Consider the following 21,141-nt stretch of genomic DNA (forward strand, 5'->3'; position numbering starts at 1 on the left):
CTAGTAGCATGGACACGAGCAGTCTTCAGGCTAAACTCTAGAGGGCGTGTTAAGCCAGCTGTTTTACCATCACATATACCCCTTGAACACCAAGTGAAAGGACACCACACAAGTTGTTATGAAAATAAAGGATATTTATTTATAACAAGTCTACCCTGAACTCTTTATGAGTCAGGGAGCTAAGCACAATACAAAACTCTTACGAAAATACTTTAAGTTGCACAATTTACACAAATGCGCGAGGGGCACGAAAAACCATATACTACAAAAGTGGAATGCGAAATACTAGCAGGTAAGTAACAAGATCCAGAGGCTTCAGGATCGCTAGGACTACACTACTGAACCCTAAGGTTAGGAGCAGGAGGCCTAGGGAGATCGGGTGCAGAGTGTGCACTCTCACGCGGGATGCGGGACAAAGTCTATGGATGCTAGATTTCGTAAAGTTAGTGTTATCGGACGAATCCGACTAGTTAGGCTGAAAATGAAAAAGGATCTGGACACTTAGATAGTGAACCTACGTTGGAGCACCGAAATGCTCGAGTTACCTAGCCCAGGGGCTGCGGCTGCATAGGGGTCAAAAGACATCGAGAATCCTTGTTACAGTCTATGGAGCCTGAAAGAAGAAGTTGCTGGCAGTCGACCAGTGATGAAGTTCGATGGGATCCAAGCCTGGATCGGAGTTGAAGATGACCTGAAAGCAGAGGGGACTCAGTTCTTGATCACTAGCCAGTGATCAGATGGGCACCAGGATGGCACCGGATGAAGTCACCTCGACCAGGTGAGTGGGCGACGCTGGGCTCTGCAGTCTTTTGGACAAGGAGGCGTTGTCGGCGACCAGGATGGAGGGGCGAGCTGTCCCACGAAGGTGTCTGCTGTCGGCGCTGCTGAAACCAGGATTGGAGCAACAAGCCTTGGCAAAGGCAAGCCCACGCGGTGGACTCAAGATGGCGTCTGGAGTGGACCAGGAGGGTCCGGGGTGCTCCTCTGTTGGAGGGGAGCTAGGGCCAGTCTGGAGCAACCAGACCAGCGATGAAAGTGTCGTGGTTCGTCGTCAGGAGGGCTACAAGCCAGCAGGCAAGTGGCCGGACAACACGGTGAGCAGCAAAGAGCAGAAGGGCCCCACGCAGATCTCGTGGATGCTGGGGGGCTGGACTTCGGTGCTGGAGCTGCTCAGGGTTAGGGCTTCTCAAACCCCAATGCACTTACTCGAGGGTCTCTCGGGGGTCGTGCTGGTGAAGCGTCGTGCAGGTCTTGAAGATGGCCGGTCCCACGGGTCTCGTCACACCCACGAATCTCAGCTGGGCTGGATGATGTAGGTAGAGGTCAGAGATGGCAGGGAATCCGGGTCTCGTCGAGCTGGGCAGTCTTGATGCGGAGGATGGACTTACAGCAAACCGCAAGAGCTTCGATGGTGCCTGCTGGTGCAGGGTGGCTACTCCTTAGCCACAAGGGAGAGTCTTCAGAAGAGTCAAGAGTTCCTTTCGTGGAAAGTAGTTTCAAGATTCAAGATTATCTAATTTGGGAAGGGGGCCTGCTCCTACCTTTATCCTAAGAAAAGGGGCTGGCACGCGACTAAGTCCTGCCCTATGGGTGGGACTAGGAGGGGGGTGGTTACACCCCTCTCCTTTGTCCGGTCTCTCCCCAGCTCAGGGGCTGGTGTGCCCCAGGAACTGGTTTGGGCCGGCATATGCACAGTGAGCACCAGGGTGCCACTTGCAGTCACCTTCCTTTCAGCCCTGCCTACCTGGGATACACAAAATCCTGTCTGGGATGGTGCTGGCACCGCCCCTGACAGAAAACCCTTTGTCCAGGCCTCCGTTGCTGGAAGGACTCCCAGCAGCAGGAGGGGAGACTTGTGTCTCGGTGGCAGCATCCATTTTGTGGAACTGAGGCTATGTCTGACTTTAACCGGGGTTCACAGTTACATACATGTCGTGTCCCTCTAGAAGGGTGGAATGCTAACCCCGTCGCCAGAATTGGCGAGGGGTTAGTATTCCAATTCGTATGACACCTTACTCGACATGTTTTGATAATGCTATACCAAAGTTAGCATTTAACCGCAAGGATTATAATGCACTTAAGAGTATATGGTATAGCGTTATCATGGAACAGCTATTTGGACTTGGTTCTGCAAGCTGCAAACGGGCTCAGCTCATGCCAGAGCACCATCTCACATAATTCCAAGCACTCTGCCTTCAGGATTGATAAGGCCTGCCATAGGAGTGACTGATAGGAATATATGTGTCCATTTTTAGGGTTAGATATAGGAATACTATATCTAAAGCAAAGGGTGTTTACACCACCTTGCCCCAGCTGTCGTGCACCCAGTTGTGTCTGTTTGGGTGGCCAGCCAGGGGTGGCATAATACATGCTTCAGCCCCTGGTTGGCTCTGGGTACACCTATGCCCTGGATACCTAAGGTATGCTGTACAGGGACTGATAAGGTGGCCCAGTACCAATTGGTAAAATGCACCGAAGGTACATGGTTGTAATTTAGAGAGAGAACAGCTAGGCTGTGGGTCTGATTAGCAGGCCCACAGCCAGGGAAAGTCGTAAACCAGTGAAGCAAAAAGCAAAAATCTGGGGTGGCCATGGGATTGCAGACCCCACTCTCCTACATCGTGCAGCCAGTTGTGTCAAATTTGGGTGGCCAGCCAGGGGTGGCATAATACATGCTGCAGCCCCTGGTAGGCCCTGGGTACACCTATGCCCTGGATACCTAAGGTATACTGTACAGGGACTGATAAGGTGGCCCAGTACAAATGGGTAAATGCACCTAGGGTACATGGTTGTAATTTAGAGAGAGAACAGTTAGGCTGTGGGTCTCATTAGCAGGCCCACAGCCAGGGAAAGTCGTAAACCAGTGAAGCAAAAAGCAAAAATCTGGGGTGGCCATGGGATTGCAGACCCCACTCTCCTACAACGGCCTTCCACATCGGGCAATCTATCACCTTGCCAACCTTCTTCCCGCCACCGCATCCCTCTAAAGAGGAAGATTGGCTCCACCGTCTGGACCCAAAACGTGCGCTCTCATTTTACTTGGACCACACACGCCAGTTCCGGGTGGATGACCAACTCTTTGTTGGTTACGTGGGTGCTAAGAAGGGGAAAGCGGTGCACAAGCAGACCATCTCCCGGTGGATCATCTTGTGTATCCAGGCATGCTACTCCTTGGCTAGAAAGGAGCCCCCTGTTGGATTACGGGCTCATTCCACCCGAGCCACGGCGACTACAGCTGCCCTGGGCCGGGGGGTGCCCTTACAAGACATCTGTCAGGCAGCTACGTGGGCATCGCTGCACACGTTTGCAAGACACTACTGCCTGGACAGCCAAGTCCGGAGGGATGGCTTCTTTGGCCGTTCCGTCCTCCAGGACTTTCTGGTGTGATTATTGGTTCGCAGACCCACCACCGGGGTTGGTATTGCTGGGGTATCTATTCTGAGGTAAGGAATCTAATACTAACGTGTCTCTTTCAGATGCACAAGTTACTACTTGTGTAACGATATATCTGTAAGAGACATTAGTTAGTATTAGATTCCTTACCAACCCACCCATCCTCCCCGTTCTGCGAACCGATATCTAGGGTTAGGGTTACCCCCTTTCAGGGCCCTAGTTTCAATGGCACCAGTGTTGTTTTTTTAACATGGCTCTGCGTTTCTGGCGCGGAAAAGCTGTGTCTAAGAACTGACGTCAGCACGCGCAGGCGGCGTCTAAGTACTCCGACGACATCATCACGGCGCCCACGACACCGACGACGGACGGGGAGCCGCAGACGACGCCTACCGACGCGCAAGGGTACTGCTACGCAAAAATTTCCGGATCCAGTCTGACGCCTGGGGATATTCTAAGGTAAGGAATCTAATACTAACTAATGTCTCTTACAGATATATCGTTACACAAGTAGTAACTTGTGCTTCAGACAACTAGCTGATTCAGCAGTTGGACCTTCCATACAATGGAGAGGCTCTTTTTGGCAGCCTCGTAGAGGAAGCCCTTAAAACAATCGAGGCAGACACAAACACTGCCAAGTCTTTGGGGACGCTGTAGTTCCAGAAAACTCCCTTATGGGGATCAAAAAGTAGAGGTCAACCTTTCTATAGAGGGGGTTGCCAGCAATATCGTTACTCGGCGTATTCTTCGACGTCACAGTCATACAGACCTCTTTTCCAACAAAGACAACCGCCTCAGAGACATCCTATGTCAGAGCAAATAGAGGAAAGACATCAAGGGCTGGTAAGGATACTGGCCGCTGCCAATGATGCATCTTCGGCTCCAAATCTCAGGTCACCAAGCCAATTGTTTCAATCTCATCCTACCCATCTGGGAGGCAACATTTCCCACTTACTCCACCAGTGGCAAGCTATTGCTTCGGACCAGTGGGTTCTGCGCCTAGTTCAATTTGGACACACTCTAGAATTTACCCAAACACGGCCTGCAACTCCCTCACAAGCCTGCGACCACAAATATCTCAAGGCTTTTCAACAGGGTGTAAAGAACATCCTGTACAAAGGGGCGATAGAGAAAGTACCATTCTCAAGCAGGGGCATAGGTTTCTACTCCTGTTGCTTTTTAATCAATAAGATGTTAAGGCCGTGGAAACTAATTATGGACCTACGAAATCTCAATCTATATCTGAAAAAACAATTTTTCAAAATTATAACGTTACAAGAGGTACTAAAAGCTCCTGAACCAGCACAATTTCATTACATTAGACCTCCAAGACGCCTAGTTCCATGTGCCTATTCTCCCAAAATACCGAAAATACCTACGATTTGTGGTAGCCAGATGCCATTACCAGGTCAGAGTACTCTCATTTGGTCTCAAATTGGCGCCCAGGATTTTTATAAAATGTCTCCCTCCGATTGCAGCATTTCTCAGACAGCGGAAACATCAAGTCTTCCCATATCTGGGTGACTGGCTTATCAAAGCCTCGTCCAAGGGAGAAGCGACAAAAGTCCACAGAGGCCTGCACAGATCTTTTCAGAAGCTTGGATCTGACTATAAATCAGCAAAAATCGAATCAGAATCCGTCACAAAAGATTGTCTCCTTAGGAGCGCTTCTGGACACGGTCTGTTTAAAAGCATACCCAGCACAGGAACGTCAGCAGCGATTCCTTGTTCTGGCAAATTCCATCAAAAGAAAAAAGTCACTTTCGGTCCAACTTTTCAAATCACTTTTAGGGATGATGTTGTCATGCATACCACTGATTCCGTTTGTGGTGGTTAGACACAGACCATCTGTCAGCAGGGATGTTCTTGCATCAGGAGGCCACACCACTAGTGATCACAACAGATGCGTCCTTAGAGGGATGGGAGGCTTACCTACAAGAACTCCAAGTACGCGGAAAGTGGCCTCAAGCTCAAATAATCTCACATAAATTTGTTCGAGTTGAAAGCTGTGTATCTGGCTCTCCAGGCATTTCTGCCCAGGAGACAGAATTCATCAGTGCTAGTCCGAATGGACAATACCACAACAATGCACCACATAAACAAACAAGGGGGCACAAAATCTCACATTCTCTCCAAGGAAGTCCAAAAGTTGTGGAAATGGGCCATAGACCACTGGATCTGCCTTCGAGCAGAACATGTTCCAGGGCAGCAGAACACGATTGCGGACTCCTTAAGCAGACTGACATCATCGTGTCACGAATGGGAGCTACACCACCAGACCCTGAAGAACGTATTCATGTGCTGGGGCACACCGAACCTGGACCTATTTGCAACTCCCCAGAACAGCAAATGCCTGTACTATGCAAGTTGGCATCCCCAACTGGGGTTATGGGGGAATGCCTTTTCAATTGCATGGTCCGGCATCTTTGCTTACGCTTTCCTCCCATTCCTCTTCTTCCAAGAGTCCTGAGAAAGATGAAAGTTGAGCCATGCAAACTGATCTGAATTGCTCCGGCATGGTCACATCAACACAGGTACAGGGAAATGCTTCTCCTATCGCAAGTCCCACACTTCAAACTTCCAGTGATTCCAGATCTTCTGACTATGAACCAGGGGCATATACTACAACCGGACCTCAAGAGACTGCATTTGTCAGCTTGGCTCCTGTAAACAATGAATTTTCATTTAATCTATACAATAAGATTGCATTCTGGTAAAACAAGCTGCTTTACACTCCTTCAAGACATAGCCTGAAGGCTGCTCTCCACAGTTACCACTTTGACAGCTTTCTAAGGTTGTCGTCTGAGACCTCTTGTGGTCTGGACTGGTGCTGGGTGCCTACTTTAATTAGTGGACAGCATATACCAGGCCAGCCTCTCAAAGTTAGTTCCTTGTCCATGCATACAGTGATGTGGGATATATTTAGAAGACTAAGAAGATATATTGAAGAAGCTATATATCTCAGTGGAGAAGGTATATGTTGTTTATCTGGGTGAACAATTTATATGATGTGATCTTCTTTTACAATTTAAGGAGTGGAATAATTTATGTAATAGGATCTTTATGTGATGTGATCTTCCTTTATCATCTAATGAGGCAATCATTTATGTATTGATTTTTCTTTGTAACTTAGGATTGGTTACATATATTTGCAGGAGGTGTGTTTTCTTCGAGCCAGTGTCCTGTTTATTTTGTTTTCTGAATGAAGGACATATGTTGTATCTTGTTATCTCTTAGTTCCTTGCTGCTCGGGCAGTGTGAATGTGATGCAGTAGAATGTTCATGAGTGCATGGTTTGTATGAGTAGTCAGTTGGAAAGAGTGAGGCCGAGCAGCACGATGCTGCTCCCGTTGCGGCCAAACTTACCATCTTACCTGTAACTGAAGAAACCTACTCCTATAATCTACACTACAGGCTATCGGACTGATTACCTATTAAGGCCATATTTTTTTTTACAAAAATTGCCCCTTGTTTGGTCTATGACGGTCATTGCTATCTGCTTATCTCTGCCTTCCTTAACAAGCCTGTCAGCCTAGATCTTCCAAAGGGGTGATCCTCATAATCTGCTCGAAGATCAGAAGGCACGCAGTTTGCAACTCTGCTAAGGAATTCGAAAAAGCTGGTCGACAGGTCCTAGTATGCTGGGGGCGTAGGGCTCGCAGCTTCAGCTATCAAGTGATTTTGGTTAAATGATACCCATAATATAGAACTGTCTGTAATTGGAAAGTAATTGAATGCGTCTGGCTTGTATCCGAAAGGGCCACTTCAATGATTGCTTAGTTTGTATGTGTGTGTGTATGTGGTATTCTGGATGGGTGAGTAAGTGAATGCAAGAATGGATCAATAGGTAGCTGAATACATGTTTGAGTGCAAGCATGGGAGATTTTGGGCCAGATATAGGTAATTCTATTTTACCGACTCATAAATACAGAATTTTACCGATTCGGTATTTATGAATCGGTAAAAAAGAAGGAGGGAGAATTAGGTAAAATCGGTAATTGAATTACCGAATCGGTAAAAATCGGTATTTACCGAATCGGTAAAATTGGCCCCCTACATGCCAATTCTTAAATACCGGTCGGTAACGGCCGATATCGGCCGTTACCGACCGGTATTTTGGCTCCTACATCTGACCCTAAGTGTATGGATGAGTGATGACTTAGGCAATGGATAAGTAATAGCCCGATCTACACCAGGATGTAGGTAAATGTGAATTACCGATTCATAAATACCGAATTTTACCGATTCGGTATTCATGAATCAGTAATTCAAATGTAGGTAGAAATTCGGTAACAAATACCGAATCGGTATGATTCGGTATTTACAGAATCGGTATTTGCCATTGATTCCTATGGGCCTTGAAGCCCATAGGATTAGATGGCAGTTACCGATTCGGTAATTTTACCGATTTGGTAAAATTACCGATTCGGTAAAATTACCGAATCTGCATGTTTTCAGTGCCCCTACATACCAATGTCAAAATACCGGTCGGAAACGGCCGAAAATCGGTATTTTCGGCCGATTCCGACCGGTATTTTGATACCTACATCTGGCCCCTAGTGACTTGGCTATTTTTTGCTTCTTGCTCCCCAGTTGTCACCCGGTGTTGTTCTGCCTAATTTTGTTATCTTCTCTATGGTCTTCTTTTATTATTCGGTTAAATTTGCTAAGGTTTTTTTTTCATTCAAAGTGTTTGAGTAAAACATCATGGATGGTTCATGTATTATTTAGAACTGTTTACATTTATTAAACTTTAGAGCACCATTATTTGCTTGATACATGATAGAGAAAAAATAAAGATGCCCTCGTATATAAAAGTTTGGTGCAACAGCATTTGTTCATTGACACCTTGTTTCATATTTTTATTTTTGTACTTTGCAGATCGGAACTGAAGTGGAAAGTACCCAGACTACTGCAGACATATATGCAAGAGAACGAGACATGCACATAGACTATAGCAGTTTAGAGGATGATCTAAAGGTAAATGAATGGTTGTCTCTTTTTCATAAAACTAAGATCGTCTACATTCAGTCTTTTCAGATGATGGAGCACCATCATCTGCTATCAATATCCCTCCAGACCCAATGTGTGGTAATATGTCTAGTTGGCAAACTGAAGTCTAAATTACAACAATCCCATGTCTTGCCTTTCAGTTAATTGTTTTCCTCTCAACAGCACTGATGGACATTATGCTGCTTTTTAGGTTTCGCCTGCACAGCGCTTGCTTAGCTGCAAGCATTGAAACGGTGTCGCACTGGTTGGTTTCTCTGGTCGCACTTTGAAACAGTGCTTTTGAAAATTTATCCGGCACACCAACATTGACGTCCATTAGGTCAAGCTGGAGCTGGGGAACTTTATGTTTCGCATTGGCTCACCATCCTGTGACTCTCAGCCAATCACTTAATCTCAGGCATGGCAGGCACAGGGAACGGCCATGGGGCGTGGTGGGGGCGGGATGAGTGGGGGGCAAATTGATAGATGACGGGATAGGCAAAGTAAAATAAAAAATGAATAAAACTCAACTCGGCGATGCAGTGAGTGAAAGGTAAGTGGTTTACATTTTTTTTTAAACTTTCCCTATTCCGTCCTCTGTTCATGTCAACACGCACCCACCCAGCGCTGCCCCGCCCCACTGTTGTTACCTGTGCCGGCTGCAACTGCTTAAACTCCCCGTGCCTACGCCTACCAAAAAAATGAAATAACAAGCATTTGCTATGCAATCGGTCTCGCCTTAGGGACCTTATATGTATTTAGCTATGCAGCACATTAGCCTGGGTGCTGAAACATCTACTGTTCTTTGAAATGGAGGGGAAGTAAGCACCAAACTGCGTGACACGCCAGGTATGAGAACACATGGAGAAAAATATTGCCTCTCAGCATGAAATGGTATAGTTGGTTGGCACAGAATGAGGAAAAGCAAATTATGCCATGCTCAGCACTACTTTGGGGGGTGCCCTAGGCGATCTACGTTAATAACCCAAATTCCACGCTGGTGCCTCATAAAGAAGGCGGAAATCATGCACATATGATCGAAATCCACTTTTTCTTCATAAAACCCAAACTACTGTCACTACCGGGGACCGCCATTAACATGGGCCCACAAACTGTGCTCGAGACCAAATGGCAGCCGTCAACTAATTTTAATTAAAGCTGTATTAAGAAAATCGCCATTTTGCCACTTTTCAACCGCGCTGAGTACAGGAGCAGCATCTCGATACTGGATCGCAGCATGATGTGCCCCGAGAGGGCTGCCACTAAACAGTGATCTGGGTAGAATGGGGCAGAAGATAATCTTGAAATCTAAGCAAACATCTCAGGCGTCGAACCCCAATATCCGGTGAAATATGCCTCCCTCCCCCCACCACCACCACCACTCATCAAAGCGGAACCCCTCCATGTACTCTTTCTCCTTGCCAGTACAATACATATAACCAGCCTATGTGTCCCTGTGTTTAAGTCCTGTATTTACCCCTCTCCCCTTATCAGTACCACCCACACTACCGACAGCAGCGACCCTGTGTTCAGTCAACCTTCGGTCAGGACGTTTATTGGAGGTGCATGGCACAGTTACCCCAGACCACTCTCCCGGTGGTTTTGCTGATCGTCATCCTCGTGCATAACATAGGCCGCCTGCTCGCCGTTGTGAGAAGTTGGCCTGGTATATGATGTCCACTATTCTAGTGGGCACCTTGCACCAGTCCAAACGACCCTTATTGATGGTAGGTTGTAAAGTCAACCTTATAGAAAGCTATCCTAGTGGTAGCTGTGGAGAGCAGCCTGTAGGAGAGTAGGGTCTGCTTCCTATGGTCACCCCCACTTTTTTGCTTTTTGCTTTACTGATTTTCGACTTAAATGTGGCTGTGGGCCTGCTAATCAGACCCACAGCCTGGATGCACTGTCTCTAAATTTACATCATGTACTCTAGGTACATACACAATTGGGAATTGGTTCACCTTGTCAGCCACTGTAGAAGTGTACCCTAGGTACTCAAGCCATAGGTTTAACCAAGTCCTACCAGGGGCTGCAGCATGTATTATGCCACCCCTGGCTGGCCATTCAAACTGACACAACTGGCTGATCACTCAGCTGGGGCAAGGTCGTGTAATCACCCCTTGCTTAGGTATAGTATTCCTATATCTAACCTTATATATAGACACACAGTAACCTATAAGTCACTCCTATGGCAGGCCTTAACAATCCTGGAGGCAGAGTGCTTGGTTATGTGTGAGATGGTGCTCTAGCATGAGCTGAGCCTGTCTGCAGCTTTCGGAACCATGTCCTTATAGCTGTTCTATGATATCGCCATACCATATACTCTTAAGTGCATTATAATCCTCGCGGTTGAATGCTAACTTTGGTTTGACTTTATCTAAACATGTCGTGTAAGGTGTCATACGCTTTGGAATACTACCCACTCCCCAATTCTGGCGACGGCGGTAGCATTCCACCCTTCTAGAGGGAGAAGACCTGTTGTTGCTGACTATCCCGGTTAAAGTTAACCAGAACCCCAGCGTCACAAAATGGACTCTGCTGCCACAGACACAAGTCTGACCTCCTGCTGCTGGGAGTCCTTCCAGTCACGGAGGTTTGGACAATAGGTTTCCTGCCTGGAGAGGTGCGAGCACCACTCCAGACAGGACTTTGTGTATTGGGACAGGGAGGGCTGAACAGATTGAGACACTGCCTGGGGCACACTAGGTGCTCCATGCATAGCCCAGTTCAAACCGGTTGCTGGGGCACTCCAGCCCCAGCTCTGGCGCGAAACTGGACAAAGGAAAGGGGGTGTAACCACCCCCTTTCCTGGTCCCACCCATAGGAGGGACCTAGAAAGTAATCCAGCCCCTTTTAGTTGTATAAAGTTAGGAGCGGAGTCCTAGGACTTGAGATGAATCCTGGAATCGAAACTTGACACGAAACTCTGGACCTTCCACGTTCTGCTGAAGCTAAACACTTAAGTATCTCCCTTGTGGCCAAGGAGTGACCACCCTGGGCAACCAGGCACCGTCCAGCAAATCAACGGCTTGCTTTGTCGACTCTCCCGCCGGGACCCGAGCACAGAACCTGACAAGACCCAGACTTCCAGACCTCTCTGACCCTCTCTTCACGTCTGCAGCATAGCTGAGATCCATGGAGGCTACGAGACACGTGGGACCGGACATCTTGAAAAGCCTGCAATTTGCTAACTGTGCAGCTCCTGATGTCTCCTCGAAGCTGTGCACTGGGGATTGAGAAGCCCCGAATCCGAATTCCACCTGATCATCCGAAGATCTGTTGACTCCGAAGATCAGCCCTCCACACTCCACGAGTTCTGCGTGGGGCCCTTCTGCTTGTGTTCTGCTCGACGCGTTGTCCGGTTGCTGGCCCATTGGCTAGTAGCCTCTGTGACGACAATTCTTTTGAACCAACTCGCTGGTCTGGTTGCTCCAGACTGGCTCTTGCCTCCCTGCAAAGGTGATACAAAAGGGGGAACGGGGGCACAGGGTCAGACTGATTTGCATATAGCCATGTCTGAACTGGGGTGGCAGAGTGGGCTAAAGAACGGTGATGGATCAAACCCAGATCTTTTGACTGGGTGTGAGTGTTTGATTGGTTTTGATGCTCCGTCCATCACCACCCCCTTTTGTACCGCTTTTGGCCACCATAAGTGTGGCAGGGTATGCTCAGACGTGAGTCCCTTGCTCACTTTGCCACTGGATTCAAGCAAGCCGGGCTGAAGACGGCTGGAATGCCAGAAACCGGTCCTCGGAAGCTTGTTTCCGGTCCAGGGAAGGCATGGCTTGGCAGTTCGGGCTGGACTGTTCCCATGAGGCACAGGGTCAGACTGATTTGCATATAGCCATGTCATAACTGGGGTGGCAGAGTGGGCTAAAGAACGGTGATGGATCAAACCCAGAACTTTTGACTGGGTGTGAGTGTTTGATTGGTTTTGATGCTCCGTCCATCACCACCCCCTTTTGTCCCTGCAAAGGTGAGGCACCTCAGACCTTGCTGGTCTGCACCAGAAGCCTTCTTTGAATCCTGCGTGGGTTGCCTTTGCCAAGGCTTGTTGACTCCAATCCGGCAGTCGACCCCTCCATCTGCGAGAACCTTTGTGGGACAGCTCACCTCCAGCACCTGGTCAACCTCGACGCCTCCTGGTCTGAAGAGACAAGCTTCAAGACAGCACCTGATTGCTCCTCGATGTCGTCTGGTTCCATCCTGGTTCCACCCGGTCACTGGCTAGTGACCCAGACTATGTCCCCTCTGCTTTCAGGTCCTCTTCATCCTCGGTCCACCCTTGGATCCACCCGGACATCTTCCTCCTGGTCGCCTGCAGCATCTTTCTTCACTGGCTCCATAGGCTTCAACGGCGAAACCCGACACATCTTAACACCTATGCACCCGCTTCCTGTGGGTGAGGTAGCGCGAGTACTTCGGTACTCCCAAGGGTATTGACTATCCAAGTGTCTAGGTTTGTAGTTGTTTCCTCCTAGCTAAACCGGAAGTGTCCTAAATCCTTCTTTATCTAACTTCTAAGTTCCCATTGACTTTACATTGACTCACGCGTGTGTGTAAAGACACTGCACGCGCCGCCTGTGGGCCTCCTACTTCTAAACTAAGGTTCAGATAGTGTAGCCCCAGCGATTCCCTAGGCCCTAGGCTTTTCCTTTTCATGTGACGTGGTACTTATACCACTTTCTTTATATATGGTTTGCTTCACCCCTAGGGCCTAACTGTAAATTGTGCAACTTAACGTATCCTGATTAAGTAACTTGTTATGTGCTTTGGCCTCTGATCTCATAAAGAGTTCAGAGGAGTGTTTTAGTAAATAAATACATATTTATTTTATATATATCCTGTGTGGTGTCCTTTCATTTGATATTCAAGGGGTTACATATGGTAAAACAGCTGGCTTTACACGCCCTCAAGAGTCTTTTAGCCTAAGACTGTTCTGTCCACGCTACCACTAGGATAGCTGGTCTATAAGGTTGACTTACAACCATCACCATAAGGGTTGTTTGGACTGGTGCAAGATGTTCACTAGCATAGTGATCATCATATACCAGGCCAACTTCTCACACAGCCTTCAGGCTAAGACTTAGAGGTGAGTTAAGCAAGTTGTTTTACCAATTATAATCTCTTAAATGACCAAATGAAAGCACACCACACAAGGTATATAGCAAATATATATGTATTTAATCTAAACACAACCCCTCTGGTCTCTTTGAGGTCAGAGGTAAAAGTACACAACAAGGAACTTAATTAGCATACGATAAGTTGCACAGTATATGTTATGCCCTAGAATCCTCACAAACCATATACTAAAATAGTGGTATAAGAACCACGTGAGAGTAAGAAAGCAGGCCTAGGGCCTGTAGAACCGCTGGGGCTACCTAGAATCACCAAAGGTTAGGATGCAGGAGGCCCAAGGGGGTTGCATGCAGTGTCTAAACACAGCTGCGCACCATTGACTTTCTATGGAGAACAAACAAGTTACAGTTTTAAAGATTAAGGGCACCTAGAGGTGAACTACGATGGAACCCTTTTAGACTTAGACACTTTGAGAGTCAATACCCATGGGAGCACCGGAATACTCGAGTTACCTCACCCACGGGAGCCGGGTGCATAGGTGTCTTTTGATGTCGGGTTTTGTCGTCGATTCCAATGGAGAGCTGCGAAGAAAGGCTGCAGGCGACCAGAGGAAAAGTGCCCGGGTGGATCCAACGGTGGATCGGAGATGTGAAGAACCTGAAAACAGAAGGAACAGAGTCTGGGTCACTAGCCAGTGACCAGAATGGCGAGAAGAAGATGCCAGTCGATGTCGGGTGATTTCAGGTGAAAGAGGTAAAGCTTGACTCTTCAGCCACAAGTACCAGGAGGCGTCGACGACAACCAGGAGCTGGATTCGAGCTGTCCCACGAAGGATGTCGAGTGCTGCAGCATCAGAATCCTGATTGGATCCAATAAGCCTTGACAAGAGCAACCCACGTAAGATGTCGAGATTGGCTTCGGTGCAGACCTGCAAGGTCTGGGGGATTCCTCCTTTTGAGGGGAGTGAGCGCACGTCTGGAGCAACCAGGAAAGCACAAGAAATCAAAGATGCCCTTCATGGGGGCTCGCTAGCCAACGGACTAGGAACCTCTACGGGGCCTCGAGCGAAAAATGCACAAAGCATGCCCACGGGATACTCGTGGAGTGTAGGCCTCTGAGCTTCGGTGCAAAAGGTGCTCGGTGCAGGGGCGTCAAATACCCCAATGCACAACTTCGGGATACCTCGGGAAGTAGGTGCAGTTGCAAAAATGCAGGATTTCCAGGAGTTCCTGTCCCACGTCTCTCGTGTCTGCTACAGGTCTCAGCTTTGCTGGGAGCGCAGGTCAGCATCAGAGATGTCTGGAAGTCCGTGTCCTGTGTCGTAGATTCTTCGGGATCCGGCGGGAGCCTTGAAAATGCAGACCGGCAAAGATGCTGTTGGTGCCTGTTTGAACAGGGTAGTCACTCCTTGACCACAAGGGAGATTTCTTCTGTCTTTCAGTCGATGTGGAACTTCGAAGGTCCAAGATTTATGTATCAAAGATTCATCCAGGGTAATCTAAAGTCTCAGGGACTGGGATCCTATTCTTATAGTAAGTTTAGGGGTTGGACTAACTCCAGGGTCCCACCTATGGGAGGACCTAGGGAGGGGGTGGTTACACCCCTTCCCCTGTGTCCAGTTTCGCCCCAGAGCTGGGGCAGAGTGCCCCAGCAACCGGTTTGAACTGGGAAATGCATGGAGCACCTTGTGTGCCCCAGGCAGTGTCTGAAAAGCATTCACTGAATGCAACCCACCCCGCCCCAATACACTAAAGCCTGTCTGGGGAGGTGCTCGGACCTCCCTGGACAGGAAACCTATTGTCCGGACCTTCCCTGCCGGATTTTTATCCAGTAGCAGGAGGGCAGCAGCATCCATTTTGTAATGCTGGGGCTCTTTTTACCTTTAACCGGGTTTACCAGTAACTACATGTCTTCTCCCTCTAGAAGGGTGGAATGCTACCCCTGCTGCTAGAACTAGCGGGGGGAGGAGTATTCCAAAGTGTTTGACACCTTACACAACATGTTTTGATAAAGCCAAACCAAAGTTAGCATTAACCGCGAGGATTATAATACACTTAAGAGTATATGGTATGGCTATATCATACAACAACTATAAGGAGATGGTTCGGAAAGCTGCAGAGGGGCTTAGCTCATTCTAGGACACCCTCTCACACAAAACCAAGCACTCTGCCTCCAGGATTGTCAAGGCCTGCCATAGGAGTGACTTATAGGTTACTATGTGTCTATATATGTATACAGATATAGGTATGCTATATCTAAGTAAGGGGTGATTACACCACCTTACCCAGGCTGCAGTTGCAAACCTGTGGTGTCAGTTTGGAATGCTAACCAGGGGTGGCATAATACATGCTGCAGCCTCTGGCAGGCCTCAGGTGCACCTATGCCCTGTTTACCTAAGGTACCATATACAGGGGCTCACAAGGGTGACCCAGTAACCAATCTGGTATGTACCTAAAGTACTTGGTATCAATTTAGAGAGAGAACATCCAGGCTGTGGGCTTGATTAGCAGGGCCACAGACATACTAAAGTCGAAAAACCAGTGAAACACAGCAAAAAGTGGGGGAACCATGGGAAGCAGACCCTACTCTCCTACAGCCGTCTTCATCTGTCTTGAGCCCCTTGGCCTGGTTCTCGGAGACATCCCCCTCATAGTCGTCCTCCTCATTCAGCTGTTCATCTTGTCCCTCGCCCAGCAAGAGGGCCGAATCGTTTCCGTACTCCTCCACGTCCTGCAGCATGGCATCTCCTTGTTTGGAGCGGTTGGACAATGATGGTGGATGCTCTTGGTTCGGTTTGCGCAGCAGCTGCAACCAACTGTCAGAGCGCGTGCACCTACACCACAGAAAACTCTCCCTTGTGGCTCCAGATCAAGTACCAGCCTTGTGTTTACTCTATTGGCTGCCTTTTCCCTGCCTTGAACTCTAAGTGGTTACTGTTGAGTCTTGCCACCGATGGGGCTGGTTCTTTACCCACCCTCCCATATTGCAAGTCGCCGCTGGTGCGCTTGCCTCCTTAAAATTTAATTAGGCCGCCTCCATTTTCTTCCTCTTACGTTACGTATCGTTTCTTATTGGAGACAACAAACAATCATATGCCCCATCCCTCGTCTAGCGGCTACGTAAAGAAAAAAAACCAGTATCAAAAGTGAAAGCGCGTACATCGCGCAACCTCCTGACCGAAGTAGGTAGGACAAACTCAATAAAGAAAATAGTACTTAGAACTCTAATAGGACTCGCATTTATGCTAGACTTATTGCATTGGAAACGGGAGTGCGGGCGGGCGAGAAGGCACGAATGGGAGAGGGGATTGCAGGGGTCCTGAGAAGTCACGGACTGCCGGAGGGGGTGGCACTGGAAGAAAACAATGTTCGAAGTAAAGGGGCCAGTAGCCATTGAAGGATACAAATGATGTCACGGCCATCATGAGGAGCCTAAACCAATCGGAAGGCAGCAATCTGAAAGAGACACGTTAGTGATAGATTCCTTACCTTAGAATATCCCCAGGCGTCAGACTGGATCCGGAAATTTTTGCGTAGCAATACCCCTGCGCGTCGGTAGGCATCATCCGCGGCTCCGCGTCCGTCGTCGGCGTCGTTAGCGCCGGAATGACGTCGTCGGAGTACTTAGACGCCGCCCATGCGCGCTGACGTCAGTTCTGATACACAGCTTTTCCGCGCCAGATACGCAGAGCCATGATAGAACCAACACTGGTGCCAAGAAACTAGGGCCCTGAAAGGGGATGACCTTAACCCTAGATATCGGTTCGCAGAACGGGGAGGATGGGTGGGTCGGTAAGGAATCTATCACTAACTAATGTCTCTTACAGATATATCGTTACACAAGTAGTAACTTGTGCATCTGAAAGAAACAGGTTAGTGATAGATTCCTTACCTTAGAATAGATACCCCAGCAATACCAACCCTGGTGGTGGGTCTGCGAACCAATAATCACACCAGAAAGTCCTGGAGGACGGAACGGCCAAAGAAGCCATCCCTCCGGACTTGACTGTCCAGGCAGTAGTGTCGTGCGAACGTGTGCAACGAGGCCCACGTAGCTGCCTGGCAAATGTCCTGCAAGGGCACTCCCTGGCCCAGGGCAGTTGTAGTCGCTGTGGCCCGAGTGGAATGAGCCCTCAATCCAACAGGGGGCTCCTTCTTAGCCATGGAGTAACATGCCTGGATACACAAGATGATCCACCGGGAGATGGTCCGCTTGTGTACCGCCTTCCCCTTCTTAGCGCCCACGTAACCAACAAAGAGTTGGTCATCCACCCGGAACTGGCGTGTGCGATCCAAGTATAATGAGAGCGCACGTTTTGGGTCCAGACGGTGGAGCCACTCTTCCTCTTTAGAGGGATGCGGAGGTGGAAAGAAGGTTGGCAAGGTGATGGACTGCCCGATGTGGAAGGCTGAGACAACCTTGGGCAGGAAAGATGGCTTGGTACGCAACACAACCTTGTCCGGATGGACAGAAAGGAAAGGTGGAGTACAAGAAAGGGCCGGGAGCTCACTCACTCTCCTGGCAGAGGCGATGGCAATCAGGAAAGCAGTCTTCAGAGTCAGAAGGCGAAGAGGACAGTTGTGAAGTGGCTCAAAGGGAGCGCACATCAGGAAAGTAAGAACAAGATCCAGTCTGATATTCTAAGGTAAGGAATCTATCACTAACTAATGTCTCTTACAGATATATTGTTACACAAGTAGTAACTTGTGCTTTAGGACCTAAGCCAATAAAAAAGATGGGCGGGGCTTCCACACTATCCTGCATGCCTCGCAAGGCGAGCAGCACATGCGCGCTGCCACTATAGGCTCGACCTAAAAATGGCATTGTGCAATGTAACTGGTGCTCATGTAAAGCGCTCCAATGCCTTCGGGTCTAGATGGAAGAAAGGCCTTGTTTTCTCACACAGAGAAATACATGTTGGTTCTTTCTGCCTTATCTCTTATAAATTGCATCGCCATCACCTTGTCTCCCCAAGGAAATCAATTACTCTTACCTAAAATTAGCTATCATTGTAAAGGTGGTGGTTAATTTTACACTGCACGTTTAACTCTTGGACACAGGAATTGTCCTTACACGTCCATATTGTTTACTAACATGGATTCAAGGCTTACAATATACATGCACAACATTGTCACCTACATTTCATTTGCAAAAAAAAACTATGCTCTACACCTTACCTCTCAGGGCTCCAATTTTAAAATGTATGTTTTCACAACTATATTTAACTTCTAAAAAGGCAGTCACAAGTGCATTTACCTTGCAGGCACTAGGGTCGTGATTTCAATGGTGCAGCAGGTGCAGTGACACCAGGGCCCAAAGCTCTAGGAACCCCTATAAACACCAAATATTGCAATATTTTACTACTAATTAGGCAGTCACTAGTGCAGTCACATTACAGGCAGTAGGGTCATGATGTGAATGTTGCAGCAGGTGCCGTGGCCAAAACTTTTCAGAACCCCTCTAAACACATATAATTGCTATTACTATTTAATATTTCCCTCTTTCATTTCATTTTTCAAACTTTTGCTATTACTTACCCGCCCTATACCACTAGTAACTGCACAATATATTGTCTTTTTGTACATAAACATGTCATAACACTTTAACAGATTTTCTGTAACTCATATTGTACAACTGCTCAGCAAGCTACAATTTACAACAAACAATAGATTATTATTAATAACATAGGCAAAAACTAACGGAATTACCAACTCTTGTTGTCTTTGTAAATCAGATCGGACTATCAGTGTCTTTAAACGTTTACATATACATGTTTTCCTCACGTTATTTGGATGCTGTATTTTCTCTCAAGTGCAGTACATTAGAGTAAATACTCCAATCTGCCTTTTTCCATACAAATTGGTTTTTAGGTCGAGCCTAGGCAGCACTTGCACTGTCTCTTGACATGCTGTACCTAGTCTGTGGATTTCAGCTTACCCAACACTTATCATTTGTTCCTTCTGCTGATTTTCGAAATTTCTTTGGTAAAGAGTTTACATTTGCCCTGCCTTCTGCCAGTTTTGTTACCGCCCTGCCGATTGAACCTGTTACATGGATCACTTCTGGCCATTTAGGTTAGTTTTGTCACATTTCTTTTTTTTTTTGCTTTCGCTCATGTTTGAGGATTGTTGTGTTTTTTGATAGTTGAACCAAACATGATTATCTTCCTGCGTTCAACCGATGGGAGTTTGTTTGTTGTTCTACTAATAAACGTATTTCTATTGACATTCTACATTTGACATTTTGGTTCCCTTTTGGCATTGTTTTATTTTGTTAACAAATGATCATCATGTAAATAAATTGTTTTTTTTATTAGCCTCAAGTAGAGCCAACGCCGAGACTCAAACCAGATTCCCCAGTTCCAAAATCGACAGCTCAGGATGTTATGCCACATCCTTTATCCAAGTTATCCTGGGTTTGTTTTAGTTTGTACCCATTGTAGGAAAATAGGTCCTTGACGTCCCTGGGGTCCAAGATAGGACGCAGGCCCTTGACCTTCTTGGGAACCAGAAAGTAGTAGGAGTAACAAGCACGACCTACTTCTGAGACAGGAACGCGCTCAATGGCTCCATTGGCCAGGAGACCCGTAACTTCCTCCTGGAGAAGGGCCAGATGATCCTCCAACATGCGGTGGTATCTTTGCTGGTGTGACTGGAGGGGTTGCTTTGAAGGTGAGGGAGTAGCCCCTTTGAACTATTTGCAAAACCCACCTGTCCGACGTGATGGTGCGCCGGTGGGGGAGGTGATGGCGGATCCTGCCGCCCACTGGCGTTTGATCGGCCTGAAAGGTCGGACTAGGAGGGTTTGGAGGCTGCTGCAGTGGGGGGGGGGATTGGTGGACTGACCCACCCGCTGGCCCCCAAAACCACAAACGGTTGTACCCACCTCCCCGCGAAGGTTGGGTAACTTGCTGTGGCCTGTGGCTCTGGGAGGAACGTAGCGGGGCACACCTAAAGTTACCGCAAATGGGCCGAAAAACAGACTGCGCAGGGCTCGTGGAGAGGCCCAAGGACTTGGCCGTACCCCGTGAGTCCTTGAAATGCTCTAGAGCGTTGTCTGCTTTGTCGCCTAAATGGCGACGGCCAGCAAAGGACATGTCCATCAAGGTGTTCTGGACATCCCCTGAAAAGCCAGTGGACCTCATCCAGGCGTAGTGACGAAGCGCTACTGAGTGGAAATAGTTCTGCCCAGAGGGTCGGCGGTGTCCAGCCCACAACGTATTGTAAACTTTGCTGCATCTCTCCCGGTGGCAACAGCCTGCGAGAGCATTGCCTGGGCCTCCTCCGGACACTAAGGCAGCACCTGCGTCACTGTATCCCACACCGAGTGGTAACAATGACCCAAGAGACATACGGTGTTTACGGACCGCAGTCCTAAGCTGGCGGAAGACAACATTTTCTTACCAATGTGGTCCAGCTTCTTGGATTCCCTTTCCAGTGGAGCGGTAGGGAAGGCGCTTTTGGAAGTGGAAGCTTGGACTACCAAGCTCTCCGGGTGGGGTCGCCCGGAGCCGGGCGGTGACGTCGGGCAATCATCCTGTCCACGGGAGCCCCGTCTTGGGCCTGGACCACATTCCCAAAAGGACGTCAGTGAGAGCCTCATTAAACGGCAGAAGGGGCTCCAAAGAGGTCACAGCCGCCTCAACTTCTACGCCCCAAACGCCAGCTTCGCTCGACCACC

General features: G+C 48.2%; 1 protein-coding gene across 3 annotated transcripts in view; it reads left to right on the plus strand.

Moving 5' to 3' along the window:
- The window catches only part of SMC1B (structural maintenance of chromosomes 1B), a 2,760,606-nt gene that overhangs the window by 2,209,571 nt on the left and 529,894 nt on the right, over nt 1–21,141 (plus strand). For all 3 annotated transcript variants that reach the window (XM_078673832.1, XM_078673834.1, XM_078673833.1), the window contains one exon: nt 8,272–8,370. In XM_078673832.1, coding sequence (XP_078529958.1) covers nt 8,272–8,370 — 99 coding nt within the window. The remainder of the gene's footprint in view (nt 1–8,271; nt 8,371–21,141) is intronic.

Source organism: Lissotriton helveticus, chromosome 1_1, assembly GCF_964261635.1.
Source record: "Lissotriton helveticus chromosome 1_1, aLisHel1.1, whole genome shotgun sequence".
Classification (NCBI taxonomy): Eukaryota; Metazoa; Chordata; class Amphibia; order Caudata; family Salamandridae; genus Lissotriton; species Lissotriton helveticus.